Genomic DNA, 24,474 nt, shown 5'->3' with positions numbered 1-24,474 from the left:
CACGGCTGATATTCAAAATTTTGCCCTTGAAACAGCAATTGAATTTGATATTGTCACAGAAGAATTTAAAGCATCGACACACTGGTTAGACAACTTCCTTAAACGATATGAACAGTCTTTAAGGAGATCAACAACATTGTTTAAGCTGGAAGACAATGAAGTTGTTAAGCGTGCACTTGCGATTAAGCTTTTTGTTGATGACATCGATTTTTCGAAATACCAACTCTCCAACATGATTGCTATGGATGAGACCGCGGTATTCCTAGGCCAAGGAGCTTAAGCGACAGTTCACCACAAGTCTCCTTCGTCAATTTACGTTCCTTATACCGGTTACGATAGTGCTCGTGTTACCTATATTTTGGGGATTCGTCTAGATGGCATGAAAGTATCGGCATTTTTAATCACTAACGGTAAAAAAGACCAGATTCAACGTGTTTCAGGAATTTATGTCATTGAAAGTGAAAAAGCCTGGTGCACACAAGCAGTTATAAGAAAGTTGGTTGATTTTATGCAGCCACCCCTGTTGAGGGGTCAGAAAAGAGGTTTACTTGTTTGGGATTCAGCCTATACTCACCGCGCTAAAGACATGAAAAACTTTCTTGCTGAGAGGAAGATTGATCAAATCATGATTTCGGCTGGAATGACTGGTTACCTCCAGACATTTGACATTGCAATAAACAAGTCATTCAAGGATCATTTGCGGATGGAAATCAATGAATTTATTGAAAACAGAATGGTGAGAAATCATCGAGGTAATTTTGTAAAACCAGGCTTACAAGAAGTTGTGAATTGGGTATAAAATTCATGGGACGAAATAACTGATAATGATGTTTCCAATGCACTACGAAGAGGCTACTTAGACAAGAAGTATTCATTTAACGATAACTATATCGCAGGACATGAGAGATTCGAACCAATGATTCAACAGGAAATGGATTTGGAAGAAAATCAGAATATAATTCAGAATTTTATTTATGACGATGTTCCAGAAGGAGATGACACTACTGTAATTGAATAAATTAAAATTTTTGTATATTATTTTGTGTAAAATAAAACTATATATAAATACGAGTATACTTTTATTTTTGCCCTCCCCCGAAAATAAGCCCTAGCCCGTATTTTGGACCAAAAAAGAAAGTAAGTAGGTGTCTTATTTTCGGAAAAAGTCGGTAATAAATATTTATAAGTTTGGTTCCGTTTTCTAGGAGACGCGATATATAGATAATAAAGGGTGGCTAAGTTTCAAGGGCCGGTGTTGATATTGAATAAAGTACAATTTTTTGAAGAAATTATTGTTATTTCTCTTTATTATGATAATACTAGTTTAGCTCAATTACGTATAGAACAAAATATTGGCCAAATGATCGCCAGGGCCTCGGCGGCACACCTCCAAAGATCAGCAAATGCAAATAGTTCCTTATCTAAAGGGTGGACAAGATTCAAGGGCCAGTGTTGATTTTGAATAAAATACAATTTTTTTAGGAAATTATTGTCATTTCTCTTTATAATGATAATATTGGTATAGTTCAATTACGCATAAAATAAAATATTGGCCAAATGGCCGCTGCACACCTCCATCCGATGGTCCAAATTTTCGATGACGCTGAGGCATAATTGAGGTTCTATGCCGTTAATGTGCCGAATTATCTCATCCTTTAGCTCTTTAATTGTTGTCTGGCTTATCGAAGTACCCCCTTTCTTTCACATAACCCCAAAGAAAGAAGTCCAACGATGTCGTTGACATTTAGGTATGGTTCACATTCAACATCGACCCTTGAAATTTAACCACCCTTTTTAAAAAATCTCAATAAAGCCAAATCCGCTCAAGCTCATCTAAGTTTTCAATTTTTGTAAATTTATAAATACGAACACTCACACATATGCGGGCACTAGAATTTAGGTTCTAATAAAGGCCAATGACTGTGTCTTTAATTTGGGATCCCGTTATTCCCAAAACTCAAATATATTTCACCTAATGCTTCTCATTAGTCTGCAAAATAAAAATGAAAAAGTTATAATCGTAAAATTAGGTTAAACAGAGCCCGCAGGTGACAAATGCGCACACAAATTCAAACACACATTTAAATATGAGCACAAGCAAGAGATTGTTGAAGAATCATTTGCTGTGGTTTTTAGCATGAATTTGCATATTAATGTGTGTACTTTGAGCTATCTGTCTAACTGGCTGAATGTTTATTTGTCTGGCAAAAAGTGTTTACATTCTTATAATTATCAAAGCATAACGTTGGACACACACGAGTACATATTTACATACATACTTGTACTATGTGCCTGCTCAAGTATGTTACATGTGCCAAACTCTGTCTGGTCATCAAGTAGAAAGGCGTTTGTAAACCACTAAACAACTATAGAGTTGTGTAAATCAGGTGTGTGTCCTGAGGTAAAATGAGCAGAAGTACTTTTATTATACGAGTACGATGTGAAAAAATGATTAAATAATACGAGTTTAGTAAATGAATAAAATAATTTGTATGTATGTATGCGCTTTTGTATCATAAACACAATTCTATGCAGGCTGGTTGGTGTGCTGAAAGCTTCTATGACTCAGCCTCGAAATCCCATGGACCAAAAAGTACTACCTTGGACTAAGTAAGCTATTGAGGAGTAAAGTATTTTCTTGACTGGAAGCTTAGAAGATCAGTACAGCCAAGAGAAATAATTTTGAGACAAATTTATGAACTTTTACTATGTATGTATGAACTTTACAGCGGCATAAACACAATGAAGCAATTAAGGGCTGAGGGGCTCCACTAGCGAAACCATCTAGTAGAAATGTATGCAATCAGGTGAAAGGAGGCTGGCCTCTGGAGGCAATCTCTTAAGGGACATGTAAGGACTGCGCAAAGGTGGTTTTCAAAATTCCGAAGTGGTAACTGCGACGTGGAGGATGCCCCGCGCGCTGATTGTCCTGAAGTCTTTAACTCCGACGCCTTGCTCGAACTCGTGGAAGCTGAGCCAAATTTGACAGTCGATATGATAGGTCAGAGGTTAAATTCATCGCATGGAACAGTTCACAGGCACCTGGTTCAGTTGGGAAAGGTTTCAAAGCTGGGAAAATGAGTTCCGCATAGACTTTCCGTCGCCAACCTTCAGCAGAGAGTGAATGTGTGTTCTCAGCTGCTGCAACGGCTTGAAAATGAAAGTTTTATCAACCGTATCGTTACTGGTGATGAAAAATGGTTAGATGAAGATGAAACACCAGAAGCGACCCCTGGAGATGGCCTTCACCCCAAGAAGATTCTCCTACCTATTTGGTGGGATATGACCGGTATTGTTTATTATGAACTTCTTGAACCAAATCAGACGATAACTGCTGATTATTATTCCCATCAGATATCAAACCTGAAGGAGGCACTTAAAAAAAATCGACCGTCTTTAGTGAATAGACGCAAAGTTTTGTTTCACCACGACAACGCAAGACCTCATACCGCAAGGCAAACATTGGCGAGTTGAACGAGGTCGGATGGGAGCTAATGCCGCATCCACCATACTCTCCGGATATTGCACCTTGTGATTATCACCTTTTCCGTGGACTTCAATCTCATATGAGTAACAAGAACTACTACTCAAAAGAAGCTATAAAAAGGAATATTGAAGCGTATTTTGGCTCCAAGGACAAACAAATTTTTGAGCAGGGAATTAAAAATTTGCCTAAACGTTAGGAAGACATTGTAAATAATGAAGGAAAATATATTATTGATTAATAAATACTTTGAACATCTTTTTTATTGATTTCAAAACCACCTTTAAAAACGCACGAACTTATGGACTGACCTGATTTTTCTTTAAAATTGTCGAAAACTGCTAGTGTTTTTCGGGCAGACGTCTTTTCGATTCTGCTGGCATATTAAATGCTTAAGGAAAGTGAGAGCGAGGGAGATATTAAAATTTTTTCCGATAGTCAAGCCGCGATCAAGGCTCTTACGACGCTATGATGCAGATCCAAACTAGTCAATTTCTGTAAGGAGGGGATCAAATCCCTTGGGTGTGCAGGTAATATTTCCCTGATCTGAGTTCCAGGATAAAGGAACATAGGGTAAATGAAATAGCTGATGAGCATGCTAGGAAACGCTCGACTGAATTGGTCTAAGAGATCTTCTACCCGGTCATCGGCATACCCCTTACTGTTATTAAAGAGAAATAAGGAAGAGGCACAAATTTCTCAGAAAAGCGCAGGAGATATGAAGCTTTTTCAGAACCCTTCGGCCACAGTACAATTGACGCAGGACTCAAAAAGAGCTGGGAGCTCCAAGCTATTAAATTTCCAAACTCTTTTACCGGTCATTGAATGATCGGCGCACACGCAGAGAAGCTTGGTTTATCATTTAATCCTCATTGCACAAGCTGTGGGGACCTTTTAGAGAAGGATACTGACTCTCCCTGAAAATATCCAAGTTTGGCAGTTAGACGATTATGATCACTGAGTGCTACTTTCTTCGACAGGCCGGGGCAGTACGCCAACCTAAATCCAATCAAACTCCTCCATTACATCAACAGCTCTGGTTGGCTGTAGATATTTGCCTGTTGGAGGCCTCATAATGGTATTAAAACTGCGCTTTAGTGTTACTTGGGAAATGCCAGAGTACAGGGTTGCCCACATTCGATGGACCCGACGGATTTCGATAACTCTTTGGGCCCATTCCAATCGGCGAGGCTTGTCCGCAGGCAACAATCTTTGCGTCAATTGAATCTTATACAAAAATTATAAATGCAAATCAATGCGGATAATTCATTGTAAAGTGGTCCGAGCAATGCCCAACTGCTGAGAACGGTGATTTTGGGATGTCCTTGGCGACGTCTCAACCCTGGCCCGTACAAGAGCAATATTCTCATCCGATCGCCTTGGTCGGTTTTGATTTGGTTTCTTTGGATTAGAAAGAGCATCACCAGTCGAAAACCTTTCGTACAAACAGTTAATCGTGTTCTTAGAAGGCGCACTTTTCACATTATTTAATTTTTTATACGCACGTTGAGTTTTCACAATTAACTTCTTTTGTTGAATGTAAATTTCAACAATTTTAGAGCGCTCGCGTGGTGTTTACTGTTCCATGGTAAAAATCTGCTAGGACTGACGTTTCCAACGCGGTATGTCATTAAGCGATCTGACGTCTCTGTCAAAAGATACAGGGTTGCCAGATGGGTCCGACGAATATTGGCAACCCTGTAGTACTTTAACCATTTCACCTACCTTTATTAAAGGAACTAGTCTTAGTCTTAGTCTTAGTCTTAGCGGCCGCCGTAGCCGAATGGGTTGGTGCGTGATTACCATTCGAAATTCACAGAGAGGTCGTTGGTTCGAATCTCGGTGAAAGCAAAATAAATAAAAACATTTTTTTAATAGCGGTCCCCCTCGGTAGTCAATGGCAAACCTCCGAGTGTATTTCTGCCATGAAAAAGCTCCTCATAAAAATATTTGCCGTTCAGAGTTGGCTTAAAACTGTAGGTCCCTCCATTTGTGGAACAACATCAAGACGCACACCACAAATAGGAGGAGGAGCTCGGCCAAACACCTAACAGAAGTGTACGCGCCAATTATTTATTTTTTTTTTATTTTTTAGTCTTAGTCTAGCCTTTGCTTTTATTGTACTAAAAGCCAAAAGACTTTGTTTTTTTCATGTGACGTTCTCACGCTGGAAGTTAGTGCTAAGAATTTTCATTATTCGTGCCACTAGAATAATTTTTGAATCATGAGTCATGATTCTACTACTCCTGTTGAAGTATCTTACTTTGATGTGAGATACTACTTGGGGGCGTAGTAAATTCTCTCCCACCGGGTACAAGTATTAAATGCCTATGACAGCCGTCATCAAGTCATCTGACCCTCGGATAATACAGACATTCGTAAGCTTGATACTTTTTATTATCTAGCGATTTTAAATGCACATTTTTAAAAACTTGTATTGGATGGTTATGCAAATTCACAATTAAAGTTAATAAATGCCATTTTTTATTGCCATATGCATATACTCATATATGTATATATATTTTAATACTGACAGCTTGTGCAATCAAGGTTTATAAAAGGGGAAAATATCATTGATTGCGCTGGCAAATATTCTAGTAATTTGTAATGAAGCTGGCTTACACATTTGCCTATACAACTGCCGATGATGCTGCGCATTGTTACTTACTCATTTTGATGGATTAACCTTTTACCCAATAATGGGTTCCAAAGTGCGAGTTCTGTCATACTGAAATCACAAGACTCTCTCTTCACAATGAATTTACGATAAATCACTTCACGAACATCGCATTCCTGGTAGAAGCTGCAGGTTTAGAGTACGAAATTTCATCAAATTCGTACTGCAATTAATTTCAGTAGCTAAACTTCTCGTTTTTCGCTGAAGGTGGATCGCGCATTCAAGATTTTTCAAATCTGCCGTAGAGCCTTTGGTGAGATCAAGGTCGAAAACCTGCTGTGGTACTGTGGCTATACACAGCACTTATCAGATCAATCACCACTTATGCCTCTGTGGTTTGGTGGCGACGGGTCACCTTTAAGTCCACATGTCAGGAACTATAACTGCAAAGAAATGTTTGTTTGTTTGTTGTGTTTCATCAACCTCCGATGATGTCCTAAATGCTATGCTTGATTTGCTCACCTTGAATCTTAAGATATAGCATGAACCCTTAAAAGCAATGTGTAGACTCCATATATATAGTTTTTAGCACGAAGACGCAATTTCGGGACACAGAGAAATCTTAAAGATGCTATCTGAGTGGTATCCATTGTTTTTGGCACCTAAGGACGATCTTATATCCGTAGTTTCATTTGGAAGAAAATTTGATGCCAAAGTAATCCAGAGTGAATTCAAAGAAATTTGGCGGATATTTTTTTTACTGATGGATTGAAGAATAAAAGAGGCTCTGCAGCCGGATGGTACTAAGCATCATTACGCAAATGTTTTCCAAACGGGATTTTTTGCCTAAATTCAAAAAACCGTGCGTCTCCCTAATGCCTGCAGTATCTTCCAGGCGGAAGTATGTACTTGCAAGTGGCGAAGCTTGTAGGCTACTAATCGCAGATTTCTCTTTTAAGGGCAATATCGCTATTCTTTCGGATAGCCAAGCTGCAATCCAGGCACTGGATTCAGCCACAACAACCTCTATGGTGGTGGAACATTGTAGGAATAGCTTTTCCACCTTGAATGAAAACCATAATGCTACCTTAATCTGGGTCCCGGGACATCGGAATATTGAAGGTCATGAAAAAGCAGATGAACTGGCAAGAGGGGGATCTGCCATGAATAACCGTCAGAGTCTGAAACTCAGGCTTTTTGTTCAAAATATAACAATCCTTTATGCAATTCAAGTACAAAAAGTTGTTTTTTTTGAGTACCTTTGTTCCTGTAACAAAGACGGCGATCTGGTAAGTGACATCCAGAGCATACTTAAATTATGGAGGGAATATTTCTTGAATCTGTTAAATAGTGACAGCTGCGCATGTGGAGGTCCCGATACTCCAATCGTTCCGCTACCCGACTATGACGAGGTGAGAATAGCGATAACGCGGCTAAAGAAGAACAAAGCCGCGTCCGCCGACGGATCGCCGGCTGAGCTATTCAAACATGGCGGCGAGGAGCTGGTAAGGTGCACGCATCAGCTTCTATGCAAAATATGATCTGATGAAAGTATGCCTGCCGATTGGAATTCAAGTGAGCTCAGCCCAATTCATAAGAAGGGTGCTCCTGCAATCTATGCCAATTATCGCGGGATTAGTCTTCTTAATATTGGTTTAATTTAAGGTTCTAGCGAGCGTATTGTGTGAAAGGCTGAAGCCCACCGTCAACCAACTGATTGGACCTTATCAGTGTGGCTTTAGACTTGGACAATCTACCAACGACCAGATATTCACAACACGCCAAGTCTTAGAAAATACCCATGAAAGGAGAATCAACACCCACCATCTTTTCGTCGACTTCAAAGCTGTCTTCGACAGTACAAAAAGGAGTTTCCTGTATGTCGCGATGTCTGAATTTGTATTCGTCGCAAAAATAATACGGCTACGCAAGATGACGTTGCTCAACACCAGCAGCGCCGTCAGAATTGGGAAAGACCTCTTCGAGCCGTTTGATACCAAATGAGGTTTCAGACAGGGCGACTCGCTGTAGTGTGACTTCTTTAACCTACAATTTTGGCGTATGCCAATGATATTCACTTCATCAGCCTTCACAACCGAGCTGTTAGTTCTAACTTCTCCAAACTGGAAAATGAGCCAAAGCGAATTGGTCTGGTGATGCATGATATTTTTACTTGTAAGGCGTTTTTCAATAGGTGCGCTTCAACTTTTTCCCGATAGGGAGGGCGAACGACGCAATATTTTTTATTTTTCGCTTGTCATTTGTAAACTTCATTAGTATACATTTCATCATGGAACGCTACACACTTGAACAACGATTGCAAATCGTGCAAATTTTTTATGAAAATTTATAAATTTTCCAAAAAATGATCTTCAGTGATGAAGCTCACTTTTTGCTCAATGGCTTTGTCAACAAGCAAAATATGCATTACTGGGCAGAAAGCAATCCACACGTGATTCATGAGGCACCGTTGCATCCCGAAAAAATCACTGTTTGGTGCGGTTTACATAACGGCGGCGTAATTGGCCCATATTTTTTCGTAAACGAGAACGATCGCCACGTTACTGTGAATGGAAATCGATACCGCGACGTGATAAACAATTATTTTTGGCCGCAATTGAATGGTATGGACTAAGACGACATGTGGTTTCAACAGGACGGGGCCACAAGCCACACATCACACGCTACAATTGATTTGTTGAAGAGTAAGTTCGATGAGCGCATTATTTCCAGAAATGGACCGGTCGAATGGCCGCCGCGCTCGTGTGATTTGACGCCTCTAGACTATTTTCTTTGGGGTTATGTGAAGCCATTGGTCTACAGTAACAAGCCGGCGACGATTTGTGAGCTCAGAGCCAATATTGAACGCGAAATTGCTGGAATTTCGGCCGATTTATGCAAAAGAGTGGTCGAAAATTGCGTTCAACGATTGGGCTTCGTAAAACGTGCACGCGGTGGCCATGCAAAAGAAATCGAATTTCATACTTAAATGTAAGTATATGTTCAAACTCGATAATAAAAAAAAAATTAGTTAAAAAAGTCAAACCGTTTGTGTTTTATTAAAAAAAAAGTTGAAGCGCTCTTCCTGAAAAACGCTTTACAAGATAAAGTAAAAGTCTAATAAAAAGAGGGACTTCAAATTTGATTATTTTCACTAAAACATAGTCTAGTAAAATGATTTTTTCACCACAATAGAAAAATCTGGCATTTGAGGGTTAAACTGTTTCAAAAGCCTCCAGCCAAGAACCACTACTGCAGACGGCTTCTAATTGAGATCGAAATATCAAAAATAAATAATAGCAGTAATTTAATTTATTGTTTTACTGTTAAACCGGTCATGAGCTGACAAAATATAAATACGAACACAAATTAAATATTTTTTTTGTGTTATTTTTTATTTGTATAAAATTTTGAAATAATTTTTATGTTTACTTTTTAATATTAAATTATTGTATCAGGCAGGTTAAGCAGAACGGGTGGCCGGAAGCAGAAAAAATTCGAGGACGGTGCATGATAAATTTGTATATGTATATGAAATTTTCTGCTCCAGCTGTGCAGTTCTGGCAAAAAATAAATAAAATCAAAAAAAAAAAACAAAGCTTGCTTAGGGCATTCAGCTGTGCAATTTTGACAAAAAATCAAATAAAATCAAAAAAAGTTTGCTCAGAGCAAAAAATAATTTTCACATCCTAATTTGCTTGACAAAAAAAGTAAACAGTAAAATATTTGTAGCATTGAATGTTGCACGTAGTAGAAATCAGCTGCGGGCGTGCTGAACATTGTTGGCCAAATAAAACAACTTCACAAAATAATGTGAATTAATAGCTTTGCGTGTGAACGTGTGGAAAGTAAACAATTACTGCGTTAAAGCGACAAATGTTAAATTAAAACTTCTGACGGGTGGAAAATTGCAAATAGAGGTTAACTTTTTGTGAATGGAAAAATTGTGATGTTTTAAAATTTTTAGTTTTTTTCCAATTGCATATGAATATATGGTACATACACACGTATTATAAGGAGTCTGTTAATGTATAATAGATCTATAGATGCAAATATGTACATATTTTAATTGGTACGGCCATCGATTTTTTTGTTTTTTTAACAATTACATTATTTCTCTAGCTTTTCAGGTATTAAAAATGTGTTCGAGAAAAAATGTATGCCCACTCACATCTACATTTACATGCGTATAAGTGCGCGATGCTGTTAATTTGCCTGACAATTGTGCGCAAAGTAATTAAAGTTCATTTTATATTGTCTGTTTGCAGTAATTAACTTGTAGTATTGGCTCATCGCTTGGCTTCGACTTTTGCCACAATTTTGAGGTTGCGACAGAAAAACAAAAAACACAAAATTTTTTCCATCAAATGTTGCTGAAAACACACATACGAGGGGCTGTTAAGAAGATCGCGCGACCTAAGTTACTGAGCAACTACTCATCAGCTCGTTACTGATAACACTAAGCGCTTGAGTCATTGTTGGTATAAATAAAACCATATCAGTGCCTGCGAAAGCAGAAACTTATCGTAATTTGGAGCACTGCGCTATGAGAAATAGAAAATACGCGAAATAAAATATGGAGTAAAATGGATAAATATTAGTTTGGGGAAAAAGAAACCCATTATTTTCTTGGTATCTCGTAAATATCGATAAAACAGTTTAGAGTTTATGCCCGTTGTCAAGGTGGCGGTTGTAAGTTACAGAGTGTTAGTTGAAGCAAAAGCGCTTCAAGCAGGTCGCACTTGGCAAAAAATCAAAATCTAAGTATTGAATATATCTATATAAAGGGTGTTTTTTTTAGAGGTTAGGTTTTCAAGTTGGCACTACTTTTTTCGTAGATGGTCTTTTTGACAGCTGTCACTTGATTTATGCTCAGTTTGGTTTGCCATTTCATAATGAATAGACTTACACCTGAACAACGTTTGCAAATCGTGCAAATTTATTACGAAAATAATGGTTCGGTTCGCGCGACGCATCGAAGAAAATTTTGTTCAGCGATGAAGCTCACTTTTGGTTGAATGGGTATGTCAATAAGCAAAATTGTCGCATTTGGAGTGAACATAATCCACAAGCCATTGCTGAGACGCCGTTACATCCTCAAAAAGTCACTGTTTGGTGTGCTCTATGGGCAGAGGGAATCATTGGTCCATATTTCTTTAAAAATGAAGCCGGCCATAATGTTACAGTCAATGGAGAGCGCTATAGAGCCATGATTAATGACTTTTTCGTGCCTGAATTGGACGATGTTGATGTGGACGACCTTTAGTTCCAACAAGACGGCGCTACATGCCACACAGCCAACGCAACAATCGATTTATTGAAGGAAACTTTTGGTGAGCGCATTATCTCGCGCCGTGGACCTGTGGCGTGGCCTCCAAGATCGTGCGATATAACACCGCTGGACTATTTCTTGTGGGGCTATGTGAAGTCGCTTGTCTACGCAGATAAGCCCGAGACGATTGACGTCTTGGAAGAGAATATTCGGCGCGTTATTGCTGACATACGGCCCCAATTGCTGCAAAAAGTGGTCGAAAATTGGGCCTCTCGGCTGGAATTTATTCGAGCCATCCGCGGCGGCCACTTGCCCGAAATCATTTTTAAAACATAATGGCAAACCCTTATTTTTATAATAAAGCTAAATTCTTGGCCATAACATTAAATTATATACGTTTTATTTCATCTTGAAAACCTAACCTCTAAAAAAAACACCCTTTATATAAAATTCAAATTATGTATGTATCTATAGATCGACTTGCGTCCTAAACGCATAAACCGATCGTAACCAAACTTGAAACACGAACTGGATACCTTACCGGGATGGTCATGGGCTAAAAAATATTTTGATATATATAGGGGGCGTGGCACCTGCCATACAAATGGAATTTTTAACAGTCCGTATTTCTGGAAGTATTTACGTTAGACTACTGAAATTTGGTAAGAGATTATATAAGGTTAATACCTAACACCTGCATGAAAACTGGTGATAGCTAGAAATGGGGCGTGACACCTCCTTTACAAATCGAATTTTTCATGCTGCATATCACTGGACGCATTTATGGTAGAATACCAAAAATTGGTAAAAAGTTTAATGAAATTAGTATTTAGTACTCCTAGAAAAAATATGAGCTTAGAGAAAAATGGGGGTTAGACCATTTGATATAGAAACGAATTTATATTATCAACGATAGAGGTATTGCTGAATTCAATGCATTCTCTTATTGGTAAAGCTTTATCGGTAAGAAAACAGTCCAGCAATCTAACCAACTCATGTTTTACCCATGGCCAATTATATGTTGCCTGCTCCAGAGTTGGCGCACCGAAAAACCTTTTTATTTATACTCAAAATAATATAACAAAAAATGTCGTATATCCGATCGTTTTAAATAATGCCTTAACTGACTTAAAAAAGTTAAAGTTGTTTTATTTACATTGCATACTTTTTGATAGAAATGTGGGGTGAAACCCACGGGTATAAGCTAGTTATATATAAAGTTAACTTGTTTATTGAGCGGTGAAAAAAATATCTAGGTGCGCAACTAAGTTCTCGCTCTTTTTTTATGAAAAAACAACTTTATTCTGAAAAAATGGCAACAAGTGAATCATTGAAAGTATTGCCCATCGCTAGCTACTACTTTTCCCCATCTTTCTGGTAGATCTAGTATACCGCAGCGGGGAAACTGTTCATCTTTTGAGGCTATCCACGGGTCAAGCCATTTTTTGATGTCTTCATATGAATGGAACGGCTGGTCAGCTAGACCATGTGCCATCGATCGGAACAGGTGATAATCGGACGGCGCAATATCTGAGGAATATGGCGGGTGGGGTAGGATTCCCCATTTTAGTGTTTCCAGGTAGGTTTTAAGGGGGGGGAGGGGTAGGGTCACAAAATCGAAATTTTTTTTCTTCACTCATCTTATAGTAAATCTTTTCAAGAATGTTGTGTCAAAATTTTAAGTGGATCGGAGCAGAACTCTCAAACTTATAGCCTTTGTAGGCACTCTACCTCGAATGCGGAGCATCGATAATTTCTCAGAGTCATTTTTTCAAACGCGTTTTTCCCGAAACGACTTCTTAAAAGTCGGTGCCAATCACAACTCCGAAACTATTCAACCGATTCTTTTCAAATTTGGCACACGTTTTCTAAATCAAAAATACCTACCCCCTACACTGTTTTTTTTTATTTTTTTTTTTTAAGGTTGTTTTTCACTTACAAATATGGCGAAATTTTTCGCCAAAAATGCTCGTTTTACGTTTTTTTGCCACCAAAACTACAAAAATGAAAAAAAAATTGTATTAATGTAGGGGGGAGCATTACGTCATACTTTAACTGAAAAATTCGACTTTTTTAGTTTCAGATGATTCTACGACGAATGCCGATTGGCACCGCAGAGCACCTCTCGAAAAACATATCTCCAAAAAAACTCTGTCATGGGCTTATTTGTCAATATTTTATTATTAATATTTTTTAAAAACTTACTGAAAAGATGTACAATAACATGCAACTGATTTTATTAAAGTATCTTAAGCCATATTTCTGTAAAAAATTCAAAAAAAAAGTGTTTTTTTTTTAGCGCTTGGAAATCGATTGGCAGGTAACTCCTAATACTAAAGCAAGCTCTTCTTGCGTTTGACACGGATCCTCATTGAGCAATGCCTCCAATTCAACGTCTTCGAAGGTTCTTGGCCTTCCTTCACGCGGACGGTCGTCAACATTAAAATCACCGTCTTTAAAGCGACGAAAGCAATCTCGGCACGTTGTTTCACTTAAAGCAGCATCACCATAAACTTTTTGTAGCTCTCGATGCACTTCAGCCGCCGTTTTTTTTCGAATGAAAGAGGAAAATCAACATTTCCCGCAAATGACGAATATTCGGCACAAAATCAGACATTTTTACAAAACCAAAAGTAGGTATATGATACCAAAAAAAAAAAAAAAATGACTAATGTGTCGAAGCAGTTTGCAAAAGCCTTGCACCACTCGTAGACCCGTGTTTTTGATAAAGTACACTCGCCATAGGCTTGCTGCAACATTTTTAATGATACGGCACACGAAATTCCGTTAAAAACACAAAATTTAAGGGGTTATATACCTTGTGGTCCGGTGAAATTAGCGAAAGTTGGATTTTTTTTAAAGATATGTAGCAATAATTTTATTGTATAAAAGTTTTTATTATTGAATATTACAATGTTTAAAGAAAAAAAAAGGCTTTGTTTGTGTAAAAATATTTAAAAATGGCGGAGTTATGGCGTTTTCCCCCAAGACCCTTTTTTTGGAAGAGGCTTGCGGTGGACGCGATTCAAGTCCACCAAGTCAACTGAAATCAAAAAATCGAAAAGATTTCATTAGTATAGGGTTATATCTTCTTAGTGAACGATCAATATATTAAATATTTTGATTTTTGTGAAAATAGGAACATGTTTTTAAAAAACTCCACTTCTACAGTCCTAAAATTGGCATTAAAAAATTCATATCTGCAAAATAAAAATTTATACATAAAAAGTTGATCGTTCACTAAGAGGCGACATCAATTACGAACAATTTAAAAAAAAATTATAAAAATCGGTTGAATACTTTTTTTGCAATCGCGTCCACCGCAAAAGCATTTTTGGAAAAACACGTTTTTGAGATAATCGCGTTTAAAGTTTCAAGTTTAGTTACGTTACGTTGTGACGACGCACAATTTAAAACGCTGTAACTTTCGATCTATTGCTCAGATCTTTATGAAATTTTTGGAAAATGTTCTCAAGGGATTGTACTTTACGAAAAAGAAATAAAATTTATTTTGATTTTTTTGAAAAACACAAGGTACATAACCCCTTAAGACAAATTCTTTGTTCGATATTTTTATCCATAGTGAAAATCACAGAGCACACCAGTGGATGACTGATAAAGGGGTTTTCAATAAGAGGTGTTATTTTGATATTCAAAGAAAAATTATATTTTTTAATAAAGGGTTTTTCAATAAGGGCGGGTAGATGTTGAAATGGAATAAAATGACGTTTGCTGTGTGGCACGTAGCGCCGTCCTGCTGGAACCACATGTCGTCTAGGTCCATATGGTTCAATATGGGCCATAAGAAATTGGAAGGGCCACCACGTCTACCGAAAAATGGGCGCAATGCGCGCAACGTTTGCGTTAATGAACACTCATTTTGATAATAAAGTTTTATCATTTGAACGTGCTGTTCAATCGTGTAACTTGCAATGATGATTTGGCATAAACAACTGAATAATAAAAAAAAGATTTGACAGATGTCACCAAAACAAAATGGCTGCCACAGGGCGCCAAAATCGACCCGCGCCAATTGAAAAACCCTTTATAAATGATCGGATGTTTATTTCATTATAAAGAGGCAGGTATGCCATTAATAGTGGAAAATAACATCAGCCAAATGACCACCACGACCACGCTTACAGGAAATTTTCCATAACCGAATTGCAAAGTGGCTACCCTATGTCCTCGATAGCCTCACGAATTCCATCTTTGAGGTCATGAATCGACTCTGGGCTGTTGGCGTAGACTTTCTCTTTCACGTGGCCCCAAAGAAAAAAGTCACAAGGTGTTAAATGCCAAGATCTCAGCGTTCAATTGTGATCACCTCTTTGAGAGATAACACGGTCCGGAAACTTTTCCCGCAAAAGATCAATGGTTTCGTTGCTTGTGTGGCACGTAGCGCGGTCTTGTGGAAAATAAACGTTTTCCAGATCAATACCATCCAATTCCGGCCATAAAAATCGTTAATCATCTCTCGATACTCTTTCATATATTTAAGTAACACCTGTTATTGGAAAACCCTTTATAATTGAATGCTTAAAACAAGCTCATTGACAGATCACGCTCAAACTTTTTGACACTATAGGGAGCAGTTGTACCAGCATTTCAGCAAAAAAATTCGACATACATATGTATAACGCGTGCTTTTTAAATAAACAATTCCCGATATTTTGATGACAGAATGTTTATGACAAAGCGCCTCCAAATGTTCATTATTAGCTGTACTAACTATTTTCTGTACTAATTTGGCAGCGAAAAGCCCAATCCAGCTAAGGGGGAGGAGGTTGCATTCGAAAATAAAAAAAAATTGTAGTTCAGATTGCGAACTTACCAGCCGCCTCTCGTACGCCTTGTGTGCGCAGGCTTGGCAAATATGGCGGCATGGCTTAAGTATTGTCGTAGTACGAGCACAAGCTTAAGTAGTTTTTTACTAGTTGCTATAATTCGCCAATGGGTAAATGTGTAAAATTAATTTGCTTGAATTAAAGTAATGAATTGTCGGCGTATTTCACTGCTTGTCCTGTGACGCTTTTTACTGTACTGCTTTACATCTGCGATTATGCGAGTGCAGCGATGTTGCAAGATATGAATGCTTCTGTTTGTAAATATGAAATACTTAAATCTTGCATTGGTCGTAATTTTTGTGTAAAAAAACCTTCTTATTTTTAATTAGATAAATGTTTTGCTGTGTACTCCAATTATTTTAATGAATAATTGAGAAATTAAGAATTAATTAAGCGTGCAATTTCATTAAAATTGCGGTCAGTGTCGATGGTAAAATGGTTTGAGGTAATTTGACTATTAGAGCCGGTTTAGCCGAGTGTGGCTGAGTGTGTGGCGCAATGGATAGTTATCTGAATATTAAAAGTATGTAGTTTAATGCTAAGTGTGAGCATGGCAATCTGCGGTTATTTTACTTCCACCGCATTACTTCAATGTTTGAAGTTGCATAGTTGTTTTTTTTTTGTTTTGAGTTTGAGAATATTTCAAAATTGTTAGAAGAATGCCAAAATCATAAACTAAGTACAGTAGTCGTTGCCTTATACAGACGTTTGATTTTGTGAGCATCCAAAAAAGTGAACAAAAAAGTGGAAATTTTTTGTGCGCGAAGTCTCAGGCTCAGTAACAAGGCTTATCTCTACCCTAAAAAGAAAAAGTTCTTGCTTATATTTTCAAGTCTAACAAGTGAGTTCTAAGTTTAGGAGTCTTTTTTCACTTACACACATTTACCCGAAAGTAGGAGTGCCCAACGTAGAATCTCCCTTGCCAACAAGTGCTACTTTGGACTAAGGAGGCAATTGAGTAGTAAAGTCCTCTCTCAACGAACAAAACTAACACTCTACAAGGCTCTTTTATCATGCCCGTTCTAACGTATGCCGCCGAAGCATGGGCGATGACAACATCCGATGAAGCGACGCTTGGAGTGTTTGAGAGAAAGATTCTGCGTAAGATTATTGGACCTTTGCACGTTAACGAGGGCGAGTGTCGCAGTCGATAGAACGATGAGCTGTATGAGCTTTACGACGACATAGACATAGCACAGCGAATAAAGATCCAGCGGCTACGCTGGCTGGGTCATGTCGTCCGAAAGGATATAAACGCTCCGGCTCTGAAAGCATTCGATACGGTACCAGCTGGGGATAGCAGAAGAAAAGGAAGACCTCCTCTGCGTTGGAAAGATCAAGTGGAGAAGGACTTGGCTTAACTTGGTGTGTCCAACTGACGCCGGTTAGCACGAGAAAGAAACGACTGGCGCGCTTTGTTAAACTCGGCCAAAATCGCGTTAGCGGTTATCACGCCAATTAAGAAAAAAAAGACGACCATATTTCAAAATTTTACTTATTTTAAAATTGACAAGGTTTAAATACTCGCATTTGTTTTTATAGCTGATGCGATGTCAACCAAGCCATCGAAAGCATTATATGCGACATTAAACTTCTTTCCGATAGGTCTGCAAGCTAGATATACTGCGCTCAGTGCGGCAATAAAACTCAACAATTTAAGTAAACACGAACTTCGGTCACGGGCATTTAGGAGCTTCTAGGACTGGTGGATTAAGAGCATCCGCCTACACTTGCTACTTCCCTCCTTCCCTCAAGCGAACAGTGGAAACGGTACTATGTAAGACAAGGCGAGTTCATCCACGTATACACAGATGGCTCACAGCTCGAGCGTACAGTCGGCGGAGGTGTATATTCCGAACATCTGGGCTTCCCCTTTAGTTTTCGGTTTGCCGACTACTGTAGTGTATCTTAGGCTGAACTGATGACTATAATGAAAGACGCGACACTGGTATAGTGTGGCGCGATACCTGGTGATGATATCTACATATTCACTGATAGCCAGGAGACGATTAAATCCCCCGCAAAGCAGTCGACAACCTCCAAGGTAGCCATGAAATGCTACACATCTCTTAACAGAATTGCTAAGTTATTTCACCTAAAGGTAATATGGATTCCTGGCCATTGTGACTTTGAGGTTAACTGCAGAGGCGATGAACTAGCGCGACTCGGCACCAAGTTGACTGAAGAGTACACAGACAATGACATAGGCATACACTTCCAAACATGTAAGCTACTTATATTTAAGGAGATCGTAAGAGCAGCGAATGGAAGATGAAACCAGCTGCAGAATCATCCGACAGTTGTGGCAGACTCTCAAAGCTAAAATCACAGAATCTCTGCTAAGCCAAAATAAGCACAGCCTTAGTACATTGATCTCAGTTAGAACGGGGCACTGCCTAATAGGTAGGCACGCCCAGACAATGGATGTGCAAACACATGACTTTTATAGAAGCTATCTAGATGTAGAAGATGACGACCTCCCACCTTCTGTGCGATTATTCCGCTCTACCCAGACGTACGTTTACTATTATAGGTAGACAATTTTTTAATGACTTGGAACATCTTGGTTCTGCAGAAATCAGAAATACTCTAAAATTATTGAAGAGCTCTCACTGGTTTTCGGAGATATGGAGGGAGAAGTCCCCCCCGCGGCATCACAATGTGCTATGAGCCTGAGTGTGTTCCACAGGACAACCGCTGCAAACTAACCTATCGTGCGGGCGGGTGAAGAGACATGACTAAATAGAGTCTCTCCCCCATTTCCCCATTATTCTAAGAATCTTTGTATAAATATTATATGTCTATCTGGATTACTTTACGCTGTTGGATACCTTCGTTATGTGAACAAAATTAAAATAGTCTCGTACTGAAGGGCACGAGGACATGAAAATCGTGTTTCCAGAATTAATGTTTAATAACTCTTTTCTCCAACCTTTTAATACAAGTCTTCTAAAGTACCTAAGCATAAGACTGGATCCAAGACTAACCTTGTGGGCCCAAATAAGACACACAGCAGAGAAAGCCACTAAGATGGCATCGCTGCGCAGCAGACTGATGGCAAACATAGGTGGAAACGGGAAATAATGAAGGCTACCCATCCGCTCTCCGTTCTCTTATATGGAGCTGAATTATGGGCAAATGCGCTAAAGGCAAATCATCGGTACAAACTCCTAGAATCGGTACAACGAACGGCAGATCTGAGAATTGTTTATGTTTACCGCACAGTAACAGGGCCAGCAGCTCAAGTGATAAGTAATTCAATACCGATAGATATATTGGCCTTTGGGAGGAAAAATGTGTGGGCATTAAAAAACGAGAGGATGTAAGAATGAGTAAGCAAACTGCCAGCGCCGAGCAGACAATTATTTTGAGTGGTCGAATTCTCTATTTTAAGCTCACCATTGCGCGTCCGCTTGAAGCTGTCAAAACTGTAGTTCAGAAGTGTCAAATAGGTGTGTTTGACGGACGACGTCATTTGCAAAAATTATACTTCTTTCGATAAGGCGATTAATTTTGCGCACACTTGGACGAAGTTAAACGGATTCGTGATGCCATTGTGAATGAGGTAAGGGGGAAAAGAAAATCGTTGGATGAATGCAGAGAGCGCAGAGAGGTAGTGGTCGGATGGTTAGGAGAATGGGTTTAGAGTGTATGGATTATGAACCATGACTGTGCTGTGTTTGTGTCAACCACTTTGTGCTGTTAACGGAATTCATCAGATTTTTAATGTCAACGCCAGCTATATCAGCAGGCATAGCAACGAAGTAAAAGCCAAAATGCCTAGATCTTAACCGTGCCAGAGCAGGGCAGCTAAGGTGCTGAGATGATTCCACCTCATTCTCCATACATCCGACGCAAAAAGGACTCGAGGTAATTCCTAGTCTCACAACATGCATTTCTCGCGAATAGCGTACTGTGAGAAAACCCACGAGATTCGAGAGCTGAGATTTTGTCAACCTCAGAAAATCGCCCGAGCGCCCTCGATCCGCACGTGACCAGTGGATTTCGCGACCTTACAAGTTTCTGTATTTGCCCAGCGCTCGCTGAGTTGGCGCGAAGCCCGTCTTTCCAGACCGCAGGTAGTCAGGGGGATCCCAATTCTCTCCTTTCGCGGGGAAATCATCCATCTCACATATGCCTTGTATGGTCAGCTCATCCGCCTCACAGTTTCCCGCAATGTCGCTGTGACCAGGAACCCAGATGAGGCTTATGTCAAAGAATTCGGATACGATCGAAAGTGAGGACAGGCATTCTCTGACCAGTTTCGAATGCACCGTCACTGAACCGAGGGACCTTATTGCCGCTTGGCTTACGGAGTAAATATTTACTGTGAGCAGCCAATCAGATGCCTCCTTGATTGCGGCTACCTTTGCCTGGAACACACTGCAGTGGTCCGGTAACCTGAATTTGAGTCCGCCAACCTTTCCTTCCAACTTCGGTCCATCCGTCAACAATTTCACCAGGCCCTGTCCCCAAGGGTAGCCCCCCGTTCACGCTTCCCTTGATGGAATGTGAGTGGAGAAAGTTCCGGTTGGCCTAAGCGAAGGCATACATTGATGACCACCTTCTACGAGTATATGGGTACATAAAATTCTAGTAATTCCGTAGTGCATTTCTGCCACGAAAAAGCTCCTCATAAAAAATATCTGCCTTTCGGAGGCGGCTTAAAACTGTAGGAGCCTCCATTTGTGGAACAACATCAAGATGCACGCCACAAATAGGAGGAGGTCCTCGGCCTAACACCTAACCAATTATTTTTAACACACTTTTATTAGGTCGGGTTGTATGTATGTATGTATGTAACGGAATCTTTGAGCTTAATTTTCACTGGCTTCTAAAAATCTGATCGACTTGAAATTTTGCATACCTATCAAGGACCGATGACAATGCAATAATTTGATAAAAGTTTCCTTATTAGGATTGCCAGGAAAAAAAGAAAATTTTTTACTATGGGCAAAAAGTAAGGTGAATTTGGTTGTAAAATGAAAAATCTTTATTTATTCTTGTAAATCAGTTTCTCAGGCTCCCTCCACGAAATAAGTTCTTCATCCCGATTACTTCTTTATCACGGCCGATAACTGCGTAGCTTTAGACTCACAGTCGATAAGAAAGGAATTAAGTATAACACGAATATATCGAATCATTTATTCACTGACTGCAATGATAACAATAATTTTCATTCATAATAAAAAAAAATAGTTTAAAGAAACTAAAAAACAGTTTTTTTAAACTATTTTTTATTTTCTACTTTTTAGTTCGATTAGCAAAAAAACGTGTTTTTTAGTTTCTTTAAACTATTTTTTATTTTATTTATAAATTCCGTAGTATTTTGTTCAACATGCAAGTAATTAACGATTTTCGGTAAATTTTTTACAAACAAAATTTCTTTTTACTAAAAATTTACTTCCATCAGAAATGTTTTAAATTTTTCAGCATAAAAAATAATTTAATTTGAAACAATTGCACAAGCCGAACATCGCACATCGTTTGGTAATTCAATGCGGCTATCCTAAAGGCAAACAAAAAAGGACAGCAAATTTTTTCATTGCATTGCAATTGGCTGACTCACCTGTGGCGCGGCGTTTGCCAAATGCAGCAAGTACGCCAGCAAAACGAATTTCAGCATCATTTTTGAGCGTTTGTTTTGTGATTGTTGTTGTTGATTTGTTTATTAGCTGTGTGTGTGTGCGTGAGCGTGAGCGTGGATTGAATTAATTTGTTGGTTTGGCTCGCTGAAAAAGAATTCAGAAATTCAGGAATTCTTTTTCGCAATTGAATTATTTGTTTAAATTCACTGCTTTTCCTTAATCACATCCAACAACAAAGTGAAAACTGATTTCGTATGCACAATGCGACAACGCGTCAATTCGCCACAAGTGTGCGCACTTTTATAGTCTCCTGCAGATGAAGTTGAATCAATAGCGCTGTTAAAAAAACTCTTATATGAATATAAATTGTGAAAATTGCACGTTATTTATTTTCCCGTTTTATTTAATTCGATTGTTTTTTTAAGTATTCCTTTCGAAAATTCACACTTTGTCCGCACGAATTGTCGTTTCGATTGTTTCAAGTCCGTTTCTGTTGGCCGCTGGTCGCGCACTGTTTTAAAGCCACGGTTACGCTGATGTAAGCCTTCTTAGCGATTGACCAACAAGCTCACCAGCTACATACGCCATGCCGCCCGGCGCGCCGCATTTGGTGGCGCTTCAACTGGAACCGGTGGCGTTGAGCCTCTCTTCATAACTTAAAGCTTTAAGTAATTAACATGTTGTTGTTATTTTCCGCTTACTGTACAGTTGCACGATTTTTTATTTTTGTTTATTGTGCCTTCTGGTGTTGCCGATCTTGTTTTACTTGTGTGATTTTTTATTTCCCATTTGTAAGCAGACAAATTTGTTGTAACTAAAAAATTGCCAACTTTTCCATCACTCCCTTAACGCCTATGGCTCTGTGTGTGTGTGTGTGTGTGGATTTGTATGCGAATGGCATAGATTTCAAGTATGCATGTAAGTCGGCAAATGTGAGCGATATCGGCTCATTTGAGAGAATCATAGATGTTGCTCATCGTTCGGCTCTAGTATGCGCGCTGTTATTGGCCGACCAGGTTCTGGTTCATGTTGAATTAATCGCGTATTGTTCTGAATTAAAAATCGAAAAAATGAGCAGCAACGTGAACGTCGTTCAAGGTGCAATTATTGCTTTCCGTATAATTGCAAAACATAACAACAAAGATATAAATGTAATTAAAAAGCAAATAACCGGTTTATATTTACTTAGTTTCTGTTAAGGATATTGAAATTTCATTTAGTAGATTAGTTGCTTATTGAGCTTCTTGGTATTCATGGAAAATCTTTACAAATGAATTACTATGTAGGTAGGCCTCGCTTTCATATTCTTGTAGAGGAAGTGAGTGCCTTAGGTGCACTCATTTTTACACTTGTAAATGCAGAGTAAAACTGCAATAATTTTATTCACACGGTTCAACGGTTGTATGTAGCAGCATAAAGGGAGGCCTTAAGTCTACATGTAACAGCACATTTTCTTATTTCCCAGAAGATATATAAAAATTGAATTGTTGATGCTGTTTTTTTCACTTGCTTTATAACAAACGAATTAAGAAAACAATAAAAAAACAGTATAACAAAAGTCTACATACAATTCAATTAGCTTAAAAAACAAATTTATTCGTTTTAAAACTAAAGGGTTTTCCAATAAGAGTTGTTATTGCCGTAAAAGAACAATGATTTCGTTGCTTGTGTGGCACGCAGCACCGTCTTGTTGAAAATAAATGTTGTCCAGATCAATACCTTCCAATTCGGGCCATAAAAAATCGTTAATCGTCTCTCGATAGTGCAATCCATTCACCCTTACTGTTGCTCCAGCTTCATTTTCGAAAAAGTAAGGTCCAATAACTCCGCTGGACCATAAACCGCACCAAACAGTCACACGTTGAGGAAAGAGAGGTTTTTCAGCAATAACTCTGGGATTTTCTGAGCCCCAGATTCGATAATTTTCCTTGTTAACGAAGCCACCGCGGTGGAAATGAGCCTCATCACTCAAGATGATTTTTCGATGGAGTTCCGGATCATTTCCATGCATTTCAAGGACCCAATCAGCAAAGACACGACGTTGTTGATGATCGGCCGGCTTGAGTTTTTGTGTTAACTGGACTTTATAAGCCTTAAGACCCAAATCTTTATGCAAAATACAGTGTAATTACGTCTGTGGAAAGCCTGTCTAATTCCAAAGAACGACGAGGAATGGACAAACCTGGGGTTTCTTCAACACTTTCGGCTACAACAGCAATGTTTTCGGCTGTTCTTTAGCGACGTGCACGGATTTTATTCTTCACATCACTAATTTGTTCCAACAGCTCGAACTTTTTCACCAATTTCTGTATTGCGATCCGACAAGGTGCCTCACGATGACCCAAAAATGTTCGAGTTTTACGAACCGTCTCTGTCAATTTTCACCATTTTTATAGTGAATTTTAATAATTTTAAATCGTTGTTTAAGCGTGTTTCGTCCATTTGTACTAACGGCGTAGTTTTTACTTGTCAAATATCAAAAAAATGACAGCTTCAAAATGACATCTACCGAAATAGCGGGCTATTCAAAACAACACCTGTTATTGGAAAACCCTTTAGGTTTCTTGATTACTGTTAGTATTTAGTAGGTCCACCGCTATTACCAATCATGCATTAATCCAAATAGCTGTGCAATCCATTCCCGCGTTATTTGATTCCATGCCTCC

At 38.8% G+C, this 24,474-nt stretch overlaps 1 protein-coding gene across 2 annotated transcripts in view; it reads right to left on the bottom strand.

Moving 5' to 3' along the window:
• Nucleotides 1–22,391, bottom strand: part of LOC129245233 (uncharacterized) — a 59,539-nt gene extending 37,148 nt beyond the window's left edge. Inside the window, exon 1 of one of the 2 annotated variants that reach the window (XM_054883274.1) lies at nt 21,790–22,391. In XM_054883274.1, the coding sequence (XP_054739249.1) occupies nt 21,790–21,849 (60 nt within the window). In that variant the 5' untranslated portion in view covers nt 21,850–22,391. The remainder of the gene's footprint in view (nt 1–21,789) is intronic. The other variant, XM_054883276.1, reaches the window with a different exon arrangement.
• Between the last annotated feature and the right edge of the window lie 2,083 nt (nt 22,392–24,474).

This window comes from Anastrepha obliqua, chromosome 4 (genome assembly GCF_027943255.1).
Source record: "Anastrepha obliqua isolate idAnaObli1 chromosome 4, idAnaObli1_1.0, whole genome shotgun sequence".
Classification (NCBI taxonomy): domain Eukaryota; kingdom Metazoa; phylum Arthropoda; class Insecta; order Diptera; family Tephritidae; genus Anastrepha; species Anastrepha obliqua.
This window is presented reverse-complemented; position numbering and strand designations above follow the sequence as displayed.